This window comes from Vulpes lagopus, chromosome 24, assembly GCF_018345385.1.
Source record: "Vulpes lagopus strain Blue_001 chromosome 24, ASM1834538v1, whole genome shotgun sequence".
In the NCBI taxonomy this organism is placed as follows: Eukaryota; Metazoa; Chordata; class Mammalia; order Carnivora; family Canidae; genus Vulpes; species Vulpes lagopus.
Genome location: NC_054847.1, coordinates 41,878,971 through 41,904,059, shown reverse-complemented (window position 1 = coordinate 41,904,059; position 25,089 = coordinate 41,878,971). Strand labels below are relative to the sequence as shown.

At 49.3% G+C, this 25,089-nt stretch overlaps 1 protein-coding gene across 1 annotated transcript in view; it reads right to left on the bottom strand.

Annotated features, from left to right (window-relative positions):
• Positions 1-222: 222 nt before the first annotated feature.
• LOC121481888 (O-acyltransferase like protein-like) overlaps positions 223-25,089 on the bottom strand; it is a 70,582-nt gene continuing 45,715 nt past the window's right edge. The window contains exons 9-15 of the mRNA XM_041739486.1: positions 19,954-20,119; positions 18,273-18,352; positions 10,681-10,794; positions 8,174-8,306; positions 5,072-5,258; positions 463-605; positions 223-237 (exon numbers count right to left, since the gene is read on the bottom strand). Of these exons, the coding sequence (XP_041595420.1) occupies positions 223-237; positions 463-605; positions 5,072-5,258; positions 8,174-8,306; positions 10,681-10,794; positions 18,273-18,352; positions 19,954-20,119 (838 nt within the window). The remainder of the gene's footprint in view (positions 238-462; positions 606-5,071; positions 5,259-8,173; positions 8,307-10,680; positions 10,795-18,272; positions 18,353-19,953; positions 20,120-25,089) is intronic.

Below are 25,089 nucleotides of genomic sequence, written 5' to 3'. Positions count from 1 at the left end.
CCAACAGAACGAACCCATCCATTCTTGCGGGTTTTACCAGAACCTTCATGGCCCCGCAGGCAACGGTCCCAGCAGGTACCGCTTCAGTTCCTGACATGGTTTCTCAATGCACAGCGTCAGGGCCAGCCCAGTGATGAAGGTCAGCAAACAGTGTCCAAAGAAAAGATAGAACTGGAGAGAAACAGGGGCAGAGTGGACATGATCTTGCTACCAGATTCTTGGCTATAGGATATCGATCTGCAAGACCAACAGCCCCAAACATTAAATATAAGATAAATAAAGTCAAAGAAAGCTACTATCCCGAAGCCTTCCCTCAAATAAGGCAAAGGACAGTAGGCTCCTAGCCACACCAATGCAACAAGCTTCTCGCCAGGCCGGGGGGTGGCTTGGTGGCTCCAGCAGAGAAGGGACAGAGAAGTGCCTATAGAGGCACAGCAGAGCCAAGAGCGGGGACTCACTTACCATGTTGGTGTCGGTGTAGTGAATGGGCGTTTCCTGCAGCCCGTTGTAGAGCAGGATGAGGATGGGGTGTACCAAGTAGCAGGCGTAACTGATGCTGGCCGGGAAAGTCCAGATGCGGCAAGATAGCAGCCGGTTCACCGGGCCTGGAGGGAACAGGCAGTGTGGTTCCTGGGGGCGCGGGGTCCTCCCTGGCTCCCCGGGCCCATCGCTGCGGCCTCTGGGCCCCGCTGCCTAAGTGTGTGAACTTCCCCTAGGAAGATATTTATTCTTCTAATTTTTAAGAGAATGTGCCAAAAAAAAAAAAAAAAAAAAACCAGAAAGCGCTTCCCTTTGCAGGAGTAGGGAAAAAATAAGAGAAGCTAATAGGAGTTTACGGTCGGTTTACTCAGCACATGGCAAGCCCAGAGCACGAAACATGCCACAGGTAAAACCAGGTGCACAGGCCCGGCACCAGCTGCGGTTCCGGCTCTGGGTGCAGCACAGGGGCCACTCACTGGGCCTCGGGATGAGGTGGTGGCATGGCCAGGCTGCTGACTTGTCATCTGCTAGGGACCGGCTTGCACTGGGGCTTCTAGGTACCTTTCAGGACAAAAATTCTGTAACTTGGTGTAACTTCTAGAACTGTGCTGTCCCACATGATAGCCACAGCCCACTTCAGGCTGTTTAATGTAAATGAATGAAAAAAGGGGTGCCTGGGTGGCTCAGCGGTTGGGCATCTGCCTTTAGCTCAGAACGTGATCCCGGGGTCCTGGGATAGAGTCCCACATTGGGATCCCCGCAGGGAGCCTGCTTCTCCCTCTGTCTGTGTCTTTGCCTTTCTCTCTGTCTCTGTCTCTCACAAATAGGTAAATAAAATCTTTTAAAAAAATTTAAAGAGAAAAAATTCATTTAATAAATGTAAGAACAAAAGGTGCAGAATTCGACATTTTATGAGCTGATCTAAAAAACACAAAATACTACATAAAAAATTCCATTGTTACTTGAAAGCCTATATTAATACATTCCTAATCATAATCAATAAATTTTTAAAATTCAATTGACAGTTTTAGTAATAAAAACATACAGATCTACCCACACTGCTCTGCACATATGCTAAAATATCCAGCACTTTGTCCTTTCCTTAATCCAAAGCAAAATGCAGCCCCAGGCCATTCTTCCCTGCTCTGCCCGGCCTCAGAGATGAAAGTTCCTTCAAAACAGGATTTCTGATATTCACATGAATAGTCTTAAAGTCCTTATAAAGACGTGGTTATTAGAAATATTTGGTTTTGGGGGCACCTGGGTGGCTTGGTAGTTGAGTGTGTTCAGCTCAGGGCATGATCCTGGAGTCCTGGGATCGAGTCCCACATCAGACTCCCTGCATGGAGCTTGCTTCTGCATCTGCCTATGTCTCTGCCTCTCTCTCTGTGCGTGTCTCTCATGAATAAATAAATAAAATCTTTTAAAAATAAACTAAAAATTAATTAAAATAAAGCACGGTGAGAAATCCCTCTCTGCACAGGACTTACTGCTGATCTCTGTAGTGGGTGGAATAGGGGCCTCCCAAAAGCTGTGTCCGCCTAGAACCCTGCTCTATTTGGAATGAGGGTCTTTGCAGATGGAATGAAGGTAAGGAACTCGAGATGATATTATCCAGGGTTAGAGTGGGCCTCAAATCCAAAAATGAGTGTCCTTATAAGAGACAGAAAAAGAGACACAGACACATGGAGGAGACACACGGGACGAAGGCCATGTGGAGACGGAGACAGAAATTGGAGAGATGCACCCACAGGCCAGGAAACAGGAAAGTCGGGTCTTGCTGGCAGTCACGGGGTGGGGGTGGGAAGGTGGGCAGGAGAGAGCTCGGAACAGATCCCCCCCAGGGCTTCTAGAAGGACCTTGCCAACACTTTGATTTTGGGTTTCTTCAGAATGATGAGAGAATCAATTTCTGTTGTCTTAAGCCACAAAAGAAAGAAAGAAGAGAAAGAGAGAGGGAAAAAAAAAAGTAAAAAACTTCCGTCTCTCCTTTCCAAGAGTCCCAGCTCAGGTATCATGTTGTTTCAGTTGCTCAGGACAAAAATCTTTGGCGCCATCCCTGATTCTGTTCTTCCTCCCGTATCCCACAGCGTGCTGCCAATCTATCCTTAAAAATGTCTATCTCAAATCAGACCATTTCTCCCCATCTCCTGCACTAACCCCCCACCCCATTGTTTCCACCATGGGTTCCTCCTCCATGGGCCTGTACCATAGCTTCCTCGCAGATCTGTTGGACTCTCTGCTTCGTCCTTGTCGCCCTAGAGACCCCATGCAAAATCCAGAGCAATCTTTTTTAACCACAGGTCAAATTATGTTATGTGACATTTAAAATAAGATTGTATTTTTAACTAATCTCCACACCCAACCTGGGACTCAAACTTCAAAACCCCAAGAACAAGAGTCACATGCTTTACGGACTGAGCCAGCCAGGTGCCCCATTTTTATGGTTACTTTATGAATTTGTTTTGGCTTTATAAATTCATGTGTTATAAACATAAAAATTTGTGTCTAGGCTTATGCTTTCTCATGCTTAGGTAAAATTAGAATTAAAATTTAACTTAAGCCAATAATACTAAAGATCTAAAACATTTCTTATTCCTTTGGAATGGGTCCATATGGTATTAAAGCTTGAGGATTGCTGTAGGACAGTGGGCCCAGCACTGAAAGGTTTTAACTGGAGGAGTAACATGTCCGAAGATGCCTCTGGCAACTCAACGGAACACGACTTTGCACAGACCCAGACCCACATGGTCTACACTGGTCCCGACTGAGATGACAACAGATGATTCGAGCCATGGGGATCCCTTTTCTCCCTGAGAGCCTCCATGAAACACTTCTTCTTCAAGTGTCCCTTTATAGATGTACTTTTCTAAAGGTCACCAGGTAGACATGTATTTTCTAGAATTGTATCTTGTACTTTCATTCACTTACTACCCAATCTTGATACCTGAAAATAGTGTTGGAGATGCAAACCTAGAACATAAGTCACACCTAGATAATTGTGATTGGCTAATGACAACACATTTTGAAAAGTTGTATCACTCAAGAACAACCAAAGGGCTGGTCTGTCGCCTGGATTAATAGAGGTCTCATCCATACTCAGCCTGAGGATTGATAGCACTGACTAGCTCCACTGGAACAATAATGCCGCAAATTCGATTAGTCTTCTAACATGACCAAAGTCACTCCCTCTAGCAGGTTAGTTCTTCATTTAGCATGACTCTCCACATCAGATGGGAGTACTGTGGTGTTTGCCACCCCATCAAGGGCCAGGGGGAGTAGCTGCTTATATTCTGAGGCTCTAGGGACAGTTTAGGGTCATTGTCACCGTGTGGAAGCAGTGTTGGGGCGTGGTCATGTGATTCAACAGCTGCCCAGAAACGCAAATACCTCAGTCAGAGAGAATGCAGCCCATTTCTTCCTTAATGTCATTTCTCCATATAAGGAAAAGCTTACAAATTTGAAATATTAAAGAACAAATCATTCATCACCAAATTCAAAAACAACTTTACCAATCAAATGTCTGAGAAGGGTACTGTTGCACAGAGATGAAGATCATGGGCTTTGGGCATTGCTTTGCGCTTGGTCTGGGATTCATTTTCTAGCTCAGTGACTACTGCACTGCGTGACCTTCACACGTTACCTCATCTCCAGGCACCATCTTTCTCACGGAGAAACAGCTCCTGATAGTTCTACCCATGGGGGCTGTGGCCATTGTCACCCGGGATCCTATGGGTGAAGTTCTCCATGGGGCCTGGCATAAGCCTGTGCTCAGTCAGCAGGAATTGTGATCATTTTTATCATTTTTCTCTTTAAACCATGATTTCCAAACACCTTCGCTGAGGCTACCTGGGTGGCGTTCACAGGCCCAGGTGTAAACTCACCCTGATTATCTCCCTAGAGTCGCAAGGTGTCATGGCTGCACCTGGCTGTACAGCCATCGCTTCGGAGCTTCTGGGCACTGTGGGGCCAGAACTTTTTCTAGATGATTCTTGCCAGGCTTTCTCCTGTAATTTTTTGACACCTCAAGTACCCAGTTCTTACCTCATGCCAAGTGGGAAAGAAAAGGAGAGTGTCAGGTGACTTGAATAGACATTTCTAATCTGGAGAAAATTCCTTCCTTTCCATTTCAGCTCTTTTCTTGACCTTTCCACACACTGAAAACCAGCTCAATAGAAACGGGTTTTCCCAATCAAAGGGCCAAAGGGGATCTTGGGAACTACTCGGTCTATACCCTCAGATAAGGAAACCGAGGCCCAGGCTGAGTGTGACCAGAACTTCTGTCCCTGGCACTGGTATTTTGTTTTTACCTTAAGCCCCTGCCTGTTCTCCTCCAGCTTCTGAACTAGCTTCACTGGAGAGACTGCAGATTTTTCTTTCAGAACCTGCATTTGTACGTAAACCAGGGTAAAAATCTTAAACAGAATATGTGGCCAGTTCCCACCCACCCCCAAGATAGAAGCAAATTGATGTCATTCACCAAACACTCCAGCAAACAAAAAAGCCCCTCTGTGTACACCGTGTTCTCACATTCGTTGCCCTTAAAGGGACACAGTGTGAGCCCATGAGCAGCACCCCGTGCTGTGCCGTACCTCCGTAGCCCTCCTGACACGCTAGCATGATCCAGCCCACACCTGCCGCCCACAGGGTCCGGTGGAGAGCCTGGTACAGAGCCACAGCAGGTGAAGAGGCGGCAAAGGTGTCATCCACCACGTACGCCAGAGCGACCACTGTGAACAGGGTAGACAGGCAGCAAATCCACCCCAGCACAGCCTGCACCTACAGGGAGAGGAGAGACCTGGGGTCAAGCCCATTTTGGACATCTACTTTCTTTTACAGTAATTCACTTTTCTGTGTTACTATTGTCACTTTAGGTATCGATTTGTAAACCCCAATTGGCGCCCAAGTTTGACTAAAATAGAAGGTTCAGACTAGTGGTTATGAGAGGTTAGGGTTAGGGCGGGGTAGGGGAGGAGGGGAGTGTGGCCAACAAGAAGTAGCACAAGGGAGCTCTTTGCTGTGACAGCAGAGCTCTGTGCCTCACTTGTGGTGGTGGTTATGCAAATCTCCACGTGCTAAAATTACACAAAACTATATACACGCACGAATGAGTGCACATAAAACTAGTGGACCTGAGGCCTGTGGATTGTGCCAGAGTCAATCTCTTGTGACTGTGACTGTTGTGATCATTTGCCATAGTTCTGTAGCATGTTGCCAGCGAAAGAACCTGGGTCATGGGCACACAAGACCTTCTGTGCTGTTATTGCAACTTGCCATGAACCTTGAATACTTATGAAATGAAAGTTAAAAGGGAAGAAAGAAAGATAATGTTCTAATCCACTCTTGACCTCCCATTCTGTTCCTTGACCTAATAAAGCTCCTTGACTGGTTCTGTGTCTCCCAACAACGCACATGGTCTCTACCTGGGCTGGACCCTTGTCCTTGGGGGTCATAAAATAGTGGAAGAGCGAGAGAATGGAGAACTCTTCAGCTCAGAGAACAGCCCCGTGGGTTGAATTCTATTATGGGCTCAGTTCAAGATTTTAGATCTTATGTCACCTAATTTGACTGTTTAGACCCAGACCTGTCTTCCAAGAATCTTTCTAGCTTCCTTGTTCCAATTTCAAAGTTGCTATGATGACCTCTCCATTGAACCGAACTAGCGTCTTATCAGTCCACCATCTAGTCTCCAGAGAGAAGCTCTCTTCTCCTTGGCCTCAGATTCCTGCGCTAAGCTCTGGCTGCATGAGAAGAAAGGTCTGTTCTCAGGAGCTCTCCACAAGCCCTCTCTTTTAGGCTAGGGTCCCCTTCACTCTTTCACTGAGCATGCCCCGTCTCATCTCATTCCTAGCATATGGCATAGGCCCCAGCTGCCTCCAGCGTGGTCTCTGTGTCCATCTTTCCTGGCTTCTAGAGGTTTGACTTTGCTCTACCCATCCCTTCTACCTTGTTTCTCCAGCTCAGCCTGACTTGTGTTCTGGCTCCATACTCCCTGATCCTGACTCAACCCCTGGAAGATTCACAAATGCTCTGTCCATGTCTTAGGTCCCCCCACTGCTCCCTGGGTACCATGGAGCCCGGGTGACACTGAAGCATGTCTTTAATGGCATTCTGTTTTAATCTACTACTGGCTTATGCGTCTTCAGGGGATCAGCATAACTCCAGCCTACAGGAAATTCACGCAGCCTTTGTGTATCCATTCTGTCTTGTGAAGCTCTATCTCCTGTTCCTGCCATGAGCAACACAAGATTTTCCAAGGACAGAGGCCTCTTCTCTGGAGCATCTAGGTGAGGTACCCACAAGACCTAGGTAAACAAAGGTAGGGCCTAGCAGAGGAGATTTGGGGCTATCACTGTACTCTAATAGTGCAAAGAAATTTTTGGCCTTTTGCCCATTGAAAAGCAAATTAACCTTCATTCATTCATTTATTAAGTGCCTTCAGTGATTTCAAGATCAGATGTTGGTAATTCAGTGGTAAGTCAGACCTCAAGGTCTTAAGGGTCAATGAAAGCCACATGAAGAGCTTTTGTACAGTTCAAGAGCAACACCAAAGTAGAGTTTTAAATAGGTTGGCCCAAGGGTGGATTATGAGATGGACAAGACGAGAAGTCAAGGCAAGAGATGAGAAGAGCTTCAGCGAGGTTAGACAGGCCAAGAGAGGACAGCAGAAGAAACAATAACGGGGGGCCTGGTGGACATTTGCATGGGAGGAGTGGTCAATGAGGAGGACATGTCCAAGATAAACCCAGGCTTCTGGCTTGAGTAATAAGCCTGAGTGGCAAACCAGAACAATTACCCATTTTTTACCTGGGAAGCAATTTTACCTGGAAGACAAAGCAACAGCTTGTTTCCCCTTAGACATTTTGATTCCCAGATGGAACCATTGAATTTGACCAAGATCTATAGAAACCAAGGAGTTTGTGCTATTAAAAAGTAACCATGCCCTTCCAGGGATGCCTGGGTGGCTCAGCAGTTAAGCATCTGACTTGGGCTCAGGTCCTGATCCTGGAGTCCCCGGATCGAGTCCCACTTCGGGCTCCCTGCATGGAGCCTGCTTCTTTCTCCCTCTGCCTATGTCTGTGCCTCTGTGTGTGTGTGTCTCTCATGAATAAATAAATAAAATCTTAAAAAAAAATAACTAGGGATGCCTGGGTGGCTCAGTGGTTGAGAGCCTGCCTTGGGCCCAGGGCATGATCCTGGAGACCTGGGATCGAGTCCCACGTCGGGCTCCCTGCATGGAGCCTGCTTCTCCCTCTGCCTGTGTCTCTGCCCCTCTCTCTCTTTCTGTCTCTTATGATTAAATAAATAAAAATCTAAAAAAATAAAAAATAATAAAATAAAATAACTATGCCCATCCAGAAGAGAGCCTTGCCATTGCAAATTCACTAGGTGTGTTTCCTATAGCAGTGAGTTCTCCAGGTCTGTACTAAGGCTCCAATGGGTGGAACACCACAGGGGGTCAATTCTGGAGCTTTCTTAAAGGAACTCAGTGAGGAAAGCAGAGAATCAGGATCCGGCAGGAAGATAAGGTCTCTCTTATTCTCTAGAGCCAAGAAACATTGCTAACATACCACAGCACAATAAAGTACTGAGCAGTCTGATTCCTGCCCATGGCTTGTGACGAGCCTGGCCAAATGGGCCACTCGGGTCCCAAGCAGACCCGGCCTTACAGCGAGGTAGGGGGACAGGCTTACCTTGGTTTTAAGAATGTTTGCCTGGTGGTTTTGGTGCATGAAAATGCTCAGAAAGAGGCCCACGAGGAATGGCCCATATCTGCAGTAGGGCTTAGTGTAGTACTCCGAGAAATACAACATGGTCGCATTTTCACTGAAAAAAACACAAAAACGGAAGGCAAAGGTTTCTTTTTGATCTGGACCTGAGAAAGGGAATCTCTCAGATGTCCATTGGTACAGTCAGCAAATCCAAAGGAAAATTTGGGGTACATTTGTTCATTTCCTCAGTAGTGATCCCCAAACAATAATCTCATGATCTTGCCTTAGAGACACAGCTGACTTGCTAAAATTCCAGATTCCCTGGGCAACCCCACCTTGGCTCCCAAGGAAATATGAAGACTGCATCCATTTTTTAGGGAGTTGTTTCTGGTAGGTGGTATGCCAGGCTAGCTCTAGAAACGTGGTTCTCAGGACTGCACCTCTTCATGGAAGCTCTTACAAAATTGGGTTGCTTGGGCCACACCCCTGGAGATTGCGATTCAGGTGGTCTGAGGCTGCGCTGGCTGGAAGCAGCGGTGGATTTAAAATCTCCCCAGGTGACTCTCGTGTGCTTCCAGAGTTGAGAACCCCTGGGCCAGGTGGGAATGAGCCTCTTCCTCAGTCACCTGGCAATGCCCACAGAGGCTGGTGACGTGATGAGAAGGGCATGGTGCTCCCCGGTCACAAAACCTGGGATGTCTTCCTTCCTTCCTTCCCTCCTTCCCTCCTTCCTTCCCTCCTTCCTCCTTCCTTCCTTCCTTCCTTTCTTTCTTTCTTTCTTTCTTTCTTCTTTCTTCCTTCCTTCCTTCCTTCCTTCCTTTCTTCCTTCCTTCCTCTTTCTTTCTTTCTTTCTTTCTTCTTTCTTTCTTCCTTCCTTCCTCTTTCTTTCTTTTCTTTCTTTCTTTCTTTTTCTTCCTTCCCTCACTCCCTCCTTCTTCCTTCCTTCTCCTTCTTTCCTTCCTCCTTCCTTCCTTCCTTCCCTCCTTCCTTCCCTCCTTCCTCCTTCCTTTTTCTTTCTTTCTTTCTTTCTTCCTTCCTTCCTTCCTCTTTCTTTCTTTTCTTTCTTTCTTTCTTTCTTCCTTCCTTCCTTCCTTCCCTCACTCCCTCCTTCTTCCTTCCTTCTCCTTCTTTCCTTCCTCCTTCTTTCTTTTTTTTTCTCCTTCTTTCCTTCCTCCTTCCTTCCTTCCTCTTTCTTTCTTCCTTCCTTTCCTTCCTTCGTTCCTTCCTCTTCTTTCTTTCTTTCTTTCTTTCTTTCTTTCTTTCTTTCTTTCTTTCTTTCTTTTCTTCCTTCCCTCACTCCCTCCTTCTTCCTTCTCCTTCCTTCCTTCCTTCCTTCCTTCCCTCCCTCCTCCTCCTCCTTCTTCTTCTTCTCCTTCCTTCCTTCCTTCCTTCCTTCCTTCCTTCCTTCCTTCCTTCCTTCCTTCCTTCCTTCCTTCCTTCCTTCCTTCCCCTCACAAACAGAGTGCACACTGTGCACAAAGTGCCAGTGCCAGTGCACAAATAGCCAAATAAGGTTCAGGGCTATTTTACATCTGGAGGTCAGTGAAGGCCATCTGAGAACCGCTGTTTGCACCGACACCTACAGGAAATGAAGGCGCAAGCCCTGCCAGGATCTGGATTCTAAAGGAAAAGCATTCTCGTGTGGGGGAACAGCAGGTGCAAAGGCCTGACGAGGAAGGAACATGCTTGGCGTGTGGAGGTTAAAAGGCTAGTCTGACTGGTCCAGAGCCAGCAGGTGGGGGAGTGACAGGTGAGGTCAGGCAGGAATTCCACTTCGAGAGCAACCGGGCGCGCCGTGGGAGGAATTGGAGCAGGTGACTGAGAAGATGGGGGCTCCATCTGCCCCACTCGGCTGCTCGGAGAGCAGATCCGTGAGGAATGGTCCCACGTTCCCCATGTGACAGGCAGGCTGGTTATAAGGGAGAAGGGCTGCACGTCCCCCGCCCCCCCCCCCCCCCGGCGGTGGGGAGCACAATGGCACAGCGGGTAGGGCCGCGGGTTCCACTCCCTCGTCCTTGCGTGGCAGCCGCTCCATCCCCAGCGGGCCGCGGAGGAGAACCCCCGGCAGCCACGTGGGGGCGCTCCCTTCCTCCGAGAAGCACTCGCACCGGGAGGCCGCTTTCAGGCGGGACAACCCCCCATCCCCACCCCCCATCCCCATCTCCATCCTCCATCCCCATCTCCCCACCCTCATCTCCATCCCCCCTCCCCGTCCCCATCCCCATCTCCCCCACCCCCATCCGCCATCCCCGTCCCCCATCCCCATCCCTCATCCCATCTCCATCCTCCATCCCCATCTCCCCACCCCCATCCCCATCCCCCCCTAGTGCACGTGGGAGGGCTCTCGAGTTTGGCCGCAAGGCCATCTGCGGGCTGGGCCGCTCCGGGGCTGCCCGGTGCCGCCTCCGCCCGGCCGCCGCCCGCCGCCCCCTGCGAGCCCCGCCCCTCGGCGGCCCGGACCCCGCCCGCGCTCACCTGCCCGCGCTCACCTGGCTTCGCTGACCGCCGCGACCGGGAGGCTGTGCGCGCGAGTGAGCAGGGCCGCGGCGGCGGCAGGTGCCAGGAGGAGCGCGGCCCCGAGGAGCGCGAGGACCCGCCTGCTTCTGCGGAGACAGGGACGGGAAGGTGCGCGCCCGCCAGGCACCTGCCGCCCGTGGGCCCCGGGCCGCCGCACCTGGCCCTTTGCAGGCCCTGGGACCCGAGGCTGCATCTCCTGGCTCCCCCCGGAAATTCCCGCTGCAGCCCCAAGGGACGCCAGGCGTGGAGGTCCCCTGCCGCCCACCAGGCACTACAGGGACGTCGTGGGGGGTGACCTCGGGGAGAGGTGACTGCCAGGCACAGGGGGACAAGGGGCAGCGCAAGAGGGGGGTCCCGGGGTTCTTCCCCCACCCGGATGCAATCTGAGACAAATATCCGGGTGCTGGTAGTCGATGGGGGGTTGGGAATGAGGGATGGGGTGTGAAGCGGGAGGCAGGGCAAGCTAATACAAGGATGCTGCGCTGTCCAGGTGGCTGATGCTCCGCTCTTCCAGAATGCTCTATGGAGCCTCAGGCAATGCGCCCGAAAACTGTTCTTGAGAGATGAAAGAAAGAAGCCTTTTCTAGTGTCTTCTATCCATCCCGCGTGACAAGGGTGGCCCCACAAAAACTCATTCTGCCTCACTTTTGTGACTAAGGCCAAAAGGAGTCCTGAAGGAGTCTCAGCTGTAGGAGGTTCTGGGACAGGAAATTGAGACTTAGAGACACAGGCTCAGAGCGAGGCAATGCCTGGTTGTACCTGCTCGGAATCATGAGGGCCCGAACCCAAATAATCTGCAGTGGCACAGGTGCAATGTCAAGCACAGGTGCAATGTGAAGCACAGGTGCGAGGCTGTCCAGGCACAGCCTGGCTGGGAGGATGCCTCTGACAATCCCATGCTGCTGCTTGAAGCTGCCTTGGTTATTCACGCAGAGGGGATAAGGTACCATCCCTATATGGTGAGGGAGGCAGGGAGCAAACCATCTTCCTCCAGAGTGCCAATCCTGCTTGGAATGGAGGAGTGGTCGCTCGGTGGTGCTGTGATGGATTAGTCATGTCTGCTGTGAGTGTGGGCTGGGAAGTTATGACAACTATGCTGTCCACTCACTGTGCCTTTTGCCAGACCATCTAGTGCTGCCCTCCTTGAATTACTGGCATTCCATACGAGTGGGTTCTCCAAAGAAAGAAGCCCTACCTTTCATACCTCCCACCATTTATTTTTTTAAGATTTTATTTATTTATTCATGAGAGACACAGAGGTGAGAGAAAGAGAGGCAGAGACACAGGCAGAGGGAGAAGCAGGCTCCATGCACGGAGCCCCATATGGGACTCAATCCCAGGTCTCCAGGATCATGCCCTGGGCTGAAGGCAGTACTAAACTGCTGAGCCACCCGGGCTGCCCACCTCCCACCATTTAGAAGCTAAATGTAGTTGTACGGCCACAAGCTTGGAGAGTGCTGGGTTTTTTTTGTTTTTTTTTGTTTTGTTTTTAAGATTTTATTTATTCATGAAAGACACAGAGAGAGAGAGAGAGAGAAGCAGAGACACAGGCAGAGGGAGAAACAGGCTCTACACAGGGAGCCCAACATGGGACTCGATCCCGAGTCTCCAGGATCATACCCTGGGCCCAAGGCAGTGCTAAACCACTGAGCCACTGGGGCTGCCCGAGAGTGCTGGTTTTTAGCCGAGGGATTGAAATCTGCCTTCCAGGACAGCCTCCAGGGAAGATGCTGATATTGGGGCCAGGGCTCCTGAGTCACAAGGCCACTCAAGTAGGTCCCCACCAGGTCTAGAGTTGGGAGGTACTAAGACCTCATTGTCTCAGGTGGGTGGTAAGCCATCCAGTCAGGCCATCCAACAAAAACCCACATTCACCCAAGTAAATATTTGTCGAACTCCCCAGGGGACTTGAGCCCAATGCACAGCACCTCCTCTCAGGAGTCCGACGGGTCTCCACTGGCCAGCCACTGCTATAATAAAACTAATAAAGCCTCCTAAACAGACTATTAAGGCTGGATGGTGTACCCCCCAAATTCTAACATCCAGAACCTCCAAATGTGAGTCTATCCAGAAACAGCATCTTTAAAGAGATAATTAAGGTGAAATGAGCTCATTGGGATGGGCCCTCATCCAATCTAAATGATACCATCCTGAGAAGAGGAGATTAAGCTCGGACAGCCGGGCACCTGGGTGGCTCAGTGGTTGAGGATCTGCCTTTGGCTCAGGGCATGATCCTGGGGGCCTGGGATCAAGTCCCACATCAGGCTCCCCGTGGGGAACCTGTTTCTCTCTCTGCCTTTCTCTCTGTGTCTCTCATGAATAAAAAAAAAAAAAGACTTGGAGGACCACATGGGGAAGACCATGTGAAGGCATGGGGAGAACCTCAGAAGAAACCAAACCTACTGACACCTTGATCTTAGACATTTACTCTCCAGAACCATGAGGAAATGAATTTCTGTTGTGTCAGCCCCTTCATGTATGGCACCTTGTCACGCAGCCCGAGCCAGCGAATGCACGTAGGTACCAGGACAGACAGACAGGGAGACGGTGCCCTGTGCCCCACCTTACGTCCTGTGAGTCCCATCCTACTGGGACCTTGAGCCCACAGCACAAATGGCCCAGTGCCAAAGGGCTCCCCTGCCACCTCAGGTCAGCAGTTATATTTTCTGGCTTTTTGAGGGGACTAGTCCTGTGACCATGGGTTGGAGAAAACCCCAGAGCTTCAGGCGCCGACCACCATCCTCATTCTCTCCAGAGGTTGGTCCCTCAACAAGGTCCATTGAAGGGGCCATAGCCCAAGAGGAAGGAATAGCATAGTGTCTCCTGAAAAGTAGTTGTGTCTGAGAAGATCCCAGTCTTCCTTGCAAGCTGTCAGCCCAGCGTCCTGGCCAGGATCCCCTACAGGATTTCTCTCGCTCTTTCTTCACAAATACCTGGAGCAGTAATCAGCACGTCCTGCTGCAAACGCCACCTCCGAGGAAGCCTGCAGAGGCTTGCCCTTCCTCCCCTGCCAGGGCTGCCGGGCCTGCTGAGGCCTTGCGCCTGACACACCTGTTCCCGCAGGCACTTGCCAAGGTCTCCAGAGCCCTTGGAGCAGCCGTACCCCTCAGGGAGCCGAGGCCTGTGACAGCGCCCCAGAACTGGTCCGCCTGGCTCTGCTGGGCTCAGTGGCTCCCCCTCCCCTAGGGAGCTCTCAGGGTTCACTGTTTTGTAGGAGGGAGAATCCACCCCTGTGGGCCTGAGGCCTCTCCACTCCTGTTCAGCAGCAGGAGAGATCAGCGACTCAGGAGCACCCCAGGAATCAGCCTGCCCTCTCAAAGGGGCCTGGGGGTGGGGGTTGGTCAGCATCCCAGAGCTGTCTCTACTACCTATCTTGACTTTCCTTGTCCATCCATGTGAGGGTGAGGGTAGGAGGTCACACTAATCCCTAATTCCCAGCACTCTTGGGGATTTCATCCTGGGACGTGTGAGTATAATTTAAGCAGTCATCCAGTGGTAGGTCTTTCTTCTACCAAAGGATGTTCAGAGCTATTTTTTTTAAATCTCTGTTTCCAAAATAAATAGCAGTGTAATTATTAGATCTCATTTCCATCTTATTACCAGATTTTCTTTCTCTCCTCTTTCCTTTCTTTCTTTCTTCTTTCTTTCTTTCTTTCTTCCTTTCTTTTTCTTTTTCTTTTTCTTTCTTTCTTTCTTTCTTTTTCTTTCTTTCTTCTTTCCTTCCTTTTCTTTTTCTTTTCTTTCTTTCTTTTTTAAAGATTTTATTTATTTGAGAGAGAGAGAGCACAAGCAGTGGGGGAGGCAGAGGGAAAGGGAGAAGCAGAGTCTCCACCGAGCAGGGAGCCATAAGACTCGATCCCAGGACCCTGAGATCATGACCTGTGCCCAAGGCACAACCAACTGAGCCACTCAAGTGCCTCTCTTTTATTTTAAGATTTTATTTATTTATTCATGAGAGACACAGAGAAAGAGGCAGAGACACAGGCAGAGGGAGAAGCAGGCTCCCCACAGGGAGCCTGATGTGGGACTCGATTCCAGGATCCCAGGATCACACCCTGAGTCAAAGGCAGATGCTCAACCACTGAGCCACCCAGGGCTCCCTACCAGGTTTTATTTCAGTCTCATATGATTTTCTCAGTTCTGTTATGCTATCAAAAATTATACTTCCTGCCCCTGAACCCCCACTCTGAGAAAATAAACCATTTGAATTCAGATGCTTTTGTTTCAGGAGACTGGGTAAGGGAGAACTTGGACCTCCTCGCTCTCCCCACAGCAATCACACAGAGGCAGACACCCCCCAGCACCGGGCACCGGTTCGGGTCTCCACACAGGCTCACCTACCTCAGAGGAGTGGAATGAAGAAGGGGTGAAGCGGGAAGTGTATGGGAAGGGGTGAGACTGAGAAGAAGAAAGCAGACCTTTCAATCTGGGAAGCCTTCATTAAGAACTGCTCCACACCAGCACCTTCTGGAAAGGGTGTTTTGAGAAAAAGCCAAGGAAGGGGACCAATTGCCCAGATAAGGGGACCCTTTGTGAAATAGGGATGGTGCAGAGAAAATAGGGAGATGGCCACTCCTGAATGGGTTTAGTGAAGCAGATGCTCACAGTGGCTTATCCAGCCACCCTTCCCCCACTTCCCTGTGCGACTGGGAGGGGCAAAGGGCTGCCCCAGCTTGGGGACAGCAGCTGGGGACAATGGTGATCACATGGAATCTCAAATAATAGGTAGCTGAGTGACATGTGGTTGCACATTACTGACAGGCAAGCCCTGTGCTGGTTCCCATGTGTATGATTTGCTTTGTCCTCCAACCCCGACCTGAAGCACCACCATCTCCGTTTTATGGACATGAAAGCTGAAGATGAGAGTCTCACAACTTACCCTGGGGTCCCCTCGCCAGTGACTTACCAGTCATGATTGGAACCCATGTCTTCTGACTTGAACTCACTATACCAGCAAACTGCCTTTGTGCTTAGTGGGAGCCATGGAACTTTTTTTAATGACTTAGTAAACAAACAAACAAAACACCTCTTTACATTGAAAGTTAGAAAGCATTGTGTGTCTAAGATATGTGAAGAAGCAGATTTTCCTTTTTTTTTTTTAGGTGCTTAATTCTTAGATTAAATGAAAATTAGGATGCTCTAAAATAAATAAAATCTTTTTTAAAAAAAAGATTTTATTTATTTATTTATGAGAGACACAGAGAGAGAGGCAGAGACACAGGCAGAGGGAGAAGCAGGCTCCATGCAGGGAGCCTGATGTGGGACTCAATCCCAGGACTCCAGGATCATGCCCTGGGCCAAAGGCAGCTGCTCAACCACTGAGCCCCCGAGGCATCCCATAAATAAATAAATCTTTAAAAAAAATTAGGATGCATTTCCCTTGCCCAGGATGCTTGAATGTTTGCATGTGGCTGGAATGGGCAACATCGTGGGTCAGCCTGTGATTTAAAAATCTGTCCTGCAGGGGCAGCCCCGTGGCTCAGCGGTTTAGCACTGCCTTGGGCCCAGGGCCTGATCTGGGAGACCTGGGATCGAGTCCCACGTCAGGCTCCTTGCATGGCGCCTGCTTCTCCCTCTGCCTGCGTCTCTGCTTCTCTCTCTCCTCTCTGTGTATTCTCAGAAATAAATAAATAAAATCTTAAAAAAAAAAAAAAAAAAAAAAAGTCTGTCCTGCAAAGAGCATTAACAGGTAACCGTGATGCAGAGCTGGTCAACACATATTTGGAACTTAGCTGCACCCCTACTAAGTGAAGACTTGGAAGTCAGATGTGAAAAATGACTGTTTCTTACATATCAAAATAGCAAGGTTTGTATTTTGTTTTGTATTAGTATTCACATTCCACACTGGCAACTAATTAGATGGCCAGAGGACTGAATATTGATAGACCCTTAAGGGAAGTGATTTGTCTTTATGCTTCAAGAGCCTAGAAGCCATTCATGCTCCTTTGACCCAGTAATTCCCCTTAAAGATATGCATTCTAAAGAAATACCAGAATTGGAGACAAACGGTTACCATGAAAATATTTATCAGACTATTATTGATAAAAGCATGAAATTGGAAATAATCCAAGTATTTAATGATAAGGGAAGGTTTGACTAAATTAGAGTTCATTCATGGAATGGAGTGTTACGCAGACATTAAAATTATGTTTACTTAGAAGTAAAATAATCTAGGAAATTGCTTATGTCATAAAACTATTAAAAGAAAGATATTAGTGTAGAGATACAGATTCCTTTCACGTATAAGAAGTTGTGCAGGGGGTGGGGGTGACTGGGTGGCGGGCACTGAGGTGGGCACTTGACGGGATGAGCACTGGGTATTATTCTGTATGTTGACAAATTGAACATCAATAAAAAATAAATTTATTAAAAAAAAAGAAGTTACTATATCCTAATTGCAACCAATAATAGTGTTATTGAAGTTTACCCCAGTGTCTTGGGACTTCTGAGGTGACCTGCCACAGTGAGGCCAGTGCATATCTCCAAGTTCACATAGAGCTTGTTCTTTAAAATTAATTTTTTATATACTACTAGTGGTATTTCCCTTGGAATACTGATCTTGGTTTTCTATATCCTAAAAATACTGGGGACCACTACTTACTAACCATGATTTTCATATTGTTAAGTCCGTTTTTACCCCTCCATTTCAATTATTTAAAAACAGTTCTTTTGGGGTTTTGTTTTTTAAACCATGAAATAAAGGCGCTTTTTCCCTAAAAAAAAAAAAAGGTTGTGCAGGAAAAGATCAGAAAGATAAACACAAAGATATTTACAGAGAGTCCTTTCCTTGCATGAGGACCAGATCAAGGGTGATAGGGTTTTCCCCTCTCTTCATCCCATTATCTTCCCGTGTTTCTTAAATTGAACAAGTATTTGAACAACAAAAAAAAGAGATATCTTTTAAAATATGGCATGGATAACTCATAAGCTAGAAGTCTCCTTGTGTATTATTGAGGCCTTAGAGCTTTTCTAGAACTAACAAAAATTAAGCTAATAAATATCGGATATGGGGAATAGGTACACTGATGCATTGCTTGGGGCGCTGTAAATGACCTCATTCTTTCTGGAGAATAACCACACAATTTGTAACAAGCACCACAAAATCATTCCTACCCTTTGACCTAGTAATTCCCCCTTGGAAATAGGACCCCAAGGAAACGAATAAGAGGGAAAAGTAGCACATTCAAAGACAGTATTGGGTTGTCGTTTGGAGTCACGAAATATTGGAACTAATCTCGATGGCCAACCACAAAAATGGCACAGAACTCCTAAAATTGAGAAGTAGGCAGATGGCTATGTGGAAATGTTTACAAGGACCATTAAGTGGGAAAAGCAGAGGCTGTTAGTGCCCGCTGGTGATAACTCTGCAAGAACACAGAGGCAGTTGTGTAGGACAAAGATCAGAGGAGGACGCAGAGAAAGGTAAACAGGAGGATTCGGTGTCTGAACTGTTCTAAAAGGTTCGTCTCCTACATCATAAAAGCTGCTCTTTTACTGCAGCGCTCGCTGAGAGGTCAATGGGAGACATCCCACGGGGCGACACACCTGTCGCAGGGACACTCACTTTCTGTGGATGAGGACGATCGCCGGCGTGGTGAGATGGAACTGAAAGTCATTGGCGAGGTACCAAGTCCAACCATTACACTGAAATGAGAGGAGCCGAGGTTACTCCTGCCCCTGGCGCCCAGGGCCGCCCCACATCGTCTAACCTGTCGCGAGCTGGATGGAGGAGGAATCCACAGGGCACCTGTGGGTGGAGGATGGGGTGCTTCCATGGAAAGACAAAGGAATTTGGGGTTACAGGTATTTCACGTACCTCACTCATTTACTCATTTAACAAGCCTGCGTGGTGGGGATGATCATTGCCAGCTTACAGGATGGACATGCAGACAAGTTTTCCCTCTTGTTGGAAAAGGCAGTAATAGCTAAGCTCCCAGGATGGTTGTGGGAGCTCAGTGCTATCCCATGACACGAATGTTAGGAGCAGTCATTCTTTTGGTGCCATCGGGGTGGGAAGGGTCCATGCTGCTCCCTCTTCCCGGCCTTGCCAGCCCTCCCCAACTCCAGGGGAGGGGCATGCTCATTTAGGATGCAGGCCTGGCTCGGGAAGTCCCAGGGTGCCCACGCATGCCTGACAGGTGATCGGCTGGCTGAAGCCCCATCGGTCCACTGGCTGCCTGTGTTTGTGTGAAGCGAGGCAGTTACCTGTATTTCTTCAATCTCTCCAGGGCTTCAGAGATAAAAGGCTCCTTTTGCATCCAATCCACGCCCACCTCCCCACTCCAAGGGAGACCAGACTCATCTGGTGGAAGGGACAGCTTTCCTTGTCCCAGTTAGGAAGTAGTTCCCTTGATGGGGAAATTTGTGAATACTCAAGGGCTGATGGCCCTCACATCCGCTCTCAGGGGCCCACAGTGGACTGGCTCACATCCTTGCCACCGATTCCCACCTATGGGCCAAGCCAGTGTGCATCTGGGCAAACAGCCAGCCTGTCCTCCCGGGGCCCTGTCGCAGACCCACCCGAAGGCAGTTAGACTGTGATGTGCGCCCTGCCTGAGCTGCTGGGCACCTGCTCACAGAAGGCAGCCACCCGCTTCGTAAGTCGTCACATGCAGGGATTAGCCACACTTTAGTGGTTCTCTCTGCAGCCTTGCTTTCAAGGCATATGCAAAAGTCAGTGACGTGATCTAATCAGAATGATTTCCCTTCCGTTTACTCCAGCGTCATCATGAGGATGGGAGGGCCCTGGGGAGGCCACAACCAACGTGCGCAGATGTGGTGGCCCTGCCACATCTGGCTGGAAGCGGAAAAGAACTCATCAGCAAAGGTGCAGTGCGACGTTCTGTCCCAGTGACAGGCCGTCTGCGTAGAGGTGGAGAAAGTGTCCTATCTCCACGGGGTGACACAGACTGGAACCCAGGGGAGCCAGGCCACTGCATCCGGGACGTGCACCCAGAGGCCTGGGCCCTAGATGCCCACTGCTCTGCTCTGTCCCTCCCTCCCGCTGCTTTTCACAGCGGCTGCACCTGCCCAGACGGTTTGGTTACGCTCACCCATCCTGGGAGGCTAGTCTCCCTGCCCACAGCCCACCCTCCCGTGGCTTCACTGTTACTCCAGAGAATGTGCCAGAAGAAAGGGCATCAGACTAGGGCTGGCCCTGGGAAAGCTCACCAAACCGGGTGAAGTGAGGCCCCACGCTTGCTCACGGCCCCCGGCCTGGCCCCAGCCAAGAACTTGGGACTCACCGCATTCCCGACGGACAGGAAATCGTTGAGCAGCAGCAGATTTGTCCACCATGCGTGCCGGCAGTTATCCAGGTGGGACTTGGGCACCTCCCAGACGGGCCCCCAGGGGGCCAGAGAGAACAATCCAACCAACAAGCACACGGAATACATGTGCAGAGGCTGTAACCTGGCAGGGGAGAGCCGGGGTGGGAGCCGGGGAGGGTGACTCTCTGCACTGGTCCCACTCGGTCCCCTGGGTGAGCCACAGAGAGGCTCCAAAGCACATTGTGCGGGTAGGAGGCCAGCAACCCACCCACACCTCGAGGCTCCTCTGTTCGTGGGTAAAGCATCGTGGGCTCCCACATGAGCCGGCTCTGGGGCCGCGATGCAAAAATACTCTCAATCATTGAGCAAGTGGTGCATGTTGGCCACTGCGCTAGGGCTTCTCAGATGCCTCTACGCCTCGGAAGGCTCCTGGCAGAGACATAGTACCTCTGCTCTACTGATGGGGACACTAGAGCTCTGAGAACTGTGGCCACTTGGCCAAGGTGGCCCGGCCATACAGCAGAGCTGAGATGGGACATGCAGTCCTCTCTGCCCCAGCGCCAGGACAATACCTTTCCTCCCTCCCTCTGTCTTTTCCTCTCTCCCTTCATTGCTTTATTTCTCCCTCCCTTCCTTCATACCCTACCCCCTTCCAAGCAGGACTTGAAGCAGCTACAAAGATGATGGGGGGGAAAAAAAGCACAGGTGTCCTTTAGAAACAGAAGAGCCATACATACCTGCCACCTGGTTTATACTTTATAGCAGCCGCATTTGTCAGTGGAAAGAAATAGCTACAACGAATTTTAGTAATATACTTTATGTGGCCCAATTAATCCAAAATATTCTCATTTCAATAAGTAATCAATCTAAAAAATTACTGAGCTGCTTTACATCCTTTCTTCTTTGACTAAGAATCCGGTGTGTAAACTGCATTCTCGCTGCACATCACCGTGGGCCACGTGTCTGGTGGGTACCTACTGGACAACACTGGTGTCCAGTTTAGAAGTGAGGTTGGGACACAGTCCTGGCATTCTGGGTGAGCTATGATCCCAGCCATCTTTTAAAAGAACACATGTCAAAATTCAGAGTACAGCATGTGGCCCAGCAGCATCTCCGAACATCTCAGGGGGCGCGTCAGGGCCTAGGGTGGGCAGTGACAGATGGGAAGGGCAGGACTGCTGCAGGCGCAGCCCCCAGCAGAGTCATAGGGCAGCACCCAGCCTCCGCTCAGTCCCAGGCCCCAGACCTGGTGGCCTCCTGTCCTCCCCACAACGATAACATCCTGGCATGTGTCTGGTAGGCCAGAGGGCTGGGGGCATGCAGGGAGCAGGCTGGAGTTGCAGATCACAGTCAGACAGAAAGGGCCACCGACTGTGCCAAGACGCGTCTCCCCAGATCGGCTCAGACAGCAGCCTCAGAGCCCTCCCTGGGCCTGGGCCCTGCCACATTAGCCATCTGACCGTGCTGCCCCGCAGCTGCTCCTACAGGCCTGGGCTCCGCTTCCCAAGCCTTTCTCCCCACCATCTGTCACCTCCCTCGGGGAGAGTAAGTCAACCCCCTGCTCCCCTCAGAGCCAGAGTTCAGGTCAGATGCCCTCGGGAAGGAACAGGGTAGGGGCACCGGCCTCCCCGACGGGCAGCCTCTGGGGTGGGGCCTGTGCGGGCAGGAGAGCTGCTGGGGTGGGCCCCATCTTGAGGAGCAAGGCTCCAGAGATGTGTGTTCTAGATTTGTCTAAATTTTCACACTGAGAAAATTACAGGACTTCTCTCTTTCACCTGGAGAGGAAATGGGGGAATGATAATCCTTCAGATCGTTTTTTTTTCTTTTAAGACTTTATTTATTTATTCATGAGAGACACAGAGAGAGGGAAAGAGAGGGAGAGACCCAGGCAAAGGGAGAAGCAGGCTCCCTGCAGGGAGCCCGACATGGGACTCGATCCTGGGTCTCCAGGATCACGTCCTCGGCCAAAGGCAGGCGCTAAACCGCGGAGCCACCCAGGGATCCCCCCTTTCAGGTCGTTTTAAGGAGAATCATGATTCCCACATCCTGAGATTTTTTTGAGAACCAAAGGAGATGGGTGAGACAACAGTTGGAGGGCAGCTCAATGGTTGAGCCTCAGCCTTTGGCCCAGGGTGTGATCGAGTCCCACATCGGGCTCCCCACAGGGAGCCTGCTTCTCTCTCTCTGTCTCTGCCTCTCTCTCTGTGTCTCTCATGAACAAATAAATAAAATCTTTTTTAAAAAAAGAAAACAGTTGGAAACTTCAAAAGCATAATATAAGTGTAAGTGCTCTTCATTTTTGTCCAAGCTTCTGGAAGATTTAAAGTCAAAGTTTTCAAAGTTTAAAAAGTACATCAGCTGTTGTAAGGAGCACGAGAAGCAGGCATTCTCACACCTGACAGGTGGGAAGGTAAATTGGAAAATATCCATCGAAATGTTAGATGCACCAGACTAGCAATTCTACTTGTAGGCATTTACCCATAAACACTTTCAGAGGGGCAGCCCTGGTGGCTCCACGGTTTAGTGCCGCCTTCGGCCCAGGGCGTGACCCTGGAGACCCAGGATCAAGTCCCATGTCGGGCTCCCTGCATGGAGCCTGCTTCTCCCTCTGCTTGTGTCTCTGCTTCTCTTTCTCTCTGTGTCTCTCATGAATAAATAAATAAAATCTTTAAAAAAAAACACTTTCAGAAAAGTGCACAAAAATGTATAGACATTGTATTATTGTCTAAGATAGCAAAAAACTTGGAAGTACCGCCATGTCCATTAATAGTGACAGGTGGAGCTCCCAATGGCCCACCCACACTGCACCTTCCCAGGCAACCTTTCAAGTCGGTAAGGTGGGTCCTTTCTTTCTTCTTCTTCTTTTTTTTTTTTTTTTTTTTTTGTGGATCCTCTCATGCAGAGACATACCAACAACCAACATTCAATCATTAAGTGAAAAAAAAAAGCTACATGCAAAATAGCACAGCACATAATGAGAAAAAAAACCCAATGTATATAAATACATGGAAAGCATCTGCAAGAATTCACAAGAAGCTGTTAACAGAGGTGGCCTGCGGGGAGTGAGACGGGATTGGGTGTCCTTACTTTTAGTGCATAACCTTCTGTTACAGACATTTTTATCAGAAATTTTTTACTTACATAAAAAAAAAGAACCTCCTGACTTTTATTTATTTTTATTTATTTTTTATTTTTTTACCTCCTGACTTTTAAAATGTGGCTCCTGGTTGGAATAATCACACAGTTTTAAGGGTCAGGAACATCTACTCCCCTCATTTCCAGTTACATAATCTTTGTTCTCATTTGCCCCTGGAAGCTGGGTTTTTGCATTTTCTTATAGCTGCGAAAGCTCCCAGCTGCCTCCCCTCCCTGCCTCTGTCCTCTCACTGTCTATTCTCAGAATGATTCTTGGAAAATGTAAATCTGACCGTGCCACTCACCTCCTGGAACCCTCCAAAGCCTTGTTGTCTCCAAATAAAATAGAAAGTCCTTAAGGCAGCTAAGAGGTCCGGAACGACCCAACCCGGGCCCTGGAGCCCACGCCCCACCTTCCTGACCCCACTTCCTTCTGTTCTCCAAGTGCTGCTCGCTCCACTCTGGTGGGCTCTCTGGGGTTGTTGTTGGTTTTTTTTAAGATTATGTATTTATTTATTCATGAGAGACACACAGAGAGAGGCAGAGACACAGGCAGAGGGAGAAGCAGGCTCCCTGCAGGGAGCCCGACAGGGGACTAGATCCCGGGACTCCAGGATCACGCCCTGGGTCGAAGGCAGACGCTCAACCCCTGAGCCACCCAGGTGTCCCCTCTCAAAGACACCAACCGTGTTCCCTTCTCTGTACCCACTCCTCACATAGGCCCTTCTTCCATCACAGCCTTCTCTTTGCATAGAACCTTCTTTTATTTCCTTTGACAAATGTCATCTTCCCTGACTACCCTTCCAGAGGAAGACCGCATCGTGTCTCCCTCTCCACATTAGCACTTTGTGACACTTCTCATCACTGACCTGTAATAAATGTATTTGCACATTGCAACTTAATGTTGCCTGTTTATTTGTTGACTGCCTGTCTCTATTCACTAGAATGTAACCCTCAGGCCAGAAGGCACCAGCATGGTCATTGAGTGCTGAGTCCCCAGGGCTTACAACAGCGCCTGGCACACGGGGCGCCCTCACATACAGAGGAGAGAGTGAACAAATGATCTTATTTCCAGTCCTCTTGGAGGTAAGTAGGCAAGCAATCCATCGTAACTGAATAATAACAAGAATGAGAATATCAAACAGGCTAGGAGCGTGGCTGCTTTCTCACTGGGTTTACCTCAGAGAGTGAGTTCAAACTCAGTTGGTGATGCTTCTTCTAATTTTTCTTTTCTTTTCTTTTTTTGGTTTTTAAAGATTTTACTTATTTATTCATGAGAGACACAGAGAGAGGCAGAGACACAGGCAGAGGCAGAGAAACAGGCAGAGGGAGAAACAGGGCCCAATCAGGGAGCCCGATTAGGACCAATCCCGGGACTCCAGGATCACACCCTGAGCCAAAGGCAGACGCTCAACCACTGAGACACCCAGGCATCCCTACTTCCTCTAATTTTTCAACAAAATTTTGTCCTAGGTTGGACTCTTTCTTCCTGGCTCCCGTCTGCCACCTTCCCAGAGCTCCCTATCTCAAGAGCATCACCACCATCCACCATGTTGTTCAGACTAGAAAATTTGAGTGTCCCTGACTTGCCCTCTCTCCATTCCCAATGCCAACACCAGTCCAGATCTGCTGTCCTGCCCAGATATGGCAACAATTTAATCATGGGATCCTCACAGGCATCTTGCCCCATGAGGCCTCACACACACACACACACACACACACACACACACACTCTCTCTCTCTCTCTCTCTCTCTCTCTCTCTCTCTCTGCCCCTACTACTGCTGTATCTGTCGGCTAAAACACTTCCCACTCTTCAGTCCCCCGCTCTAGGACTTTCCTTCTGAAGCAGTGTTCCCAGCCAGAACCCAGTGTGCCATTGGATCCCACGCCCCACCCCTAACAACCCATCAACATCCCCCACTAAGAAACTCCAGTCTGAATGCCAGTCCCTCTACAGAAGACCCCAGGGTAGAATA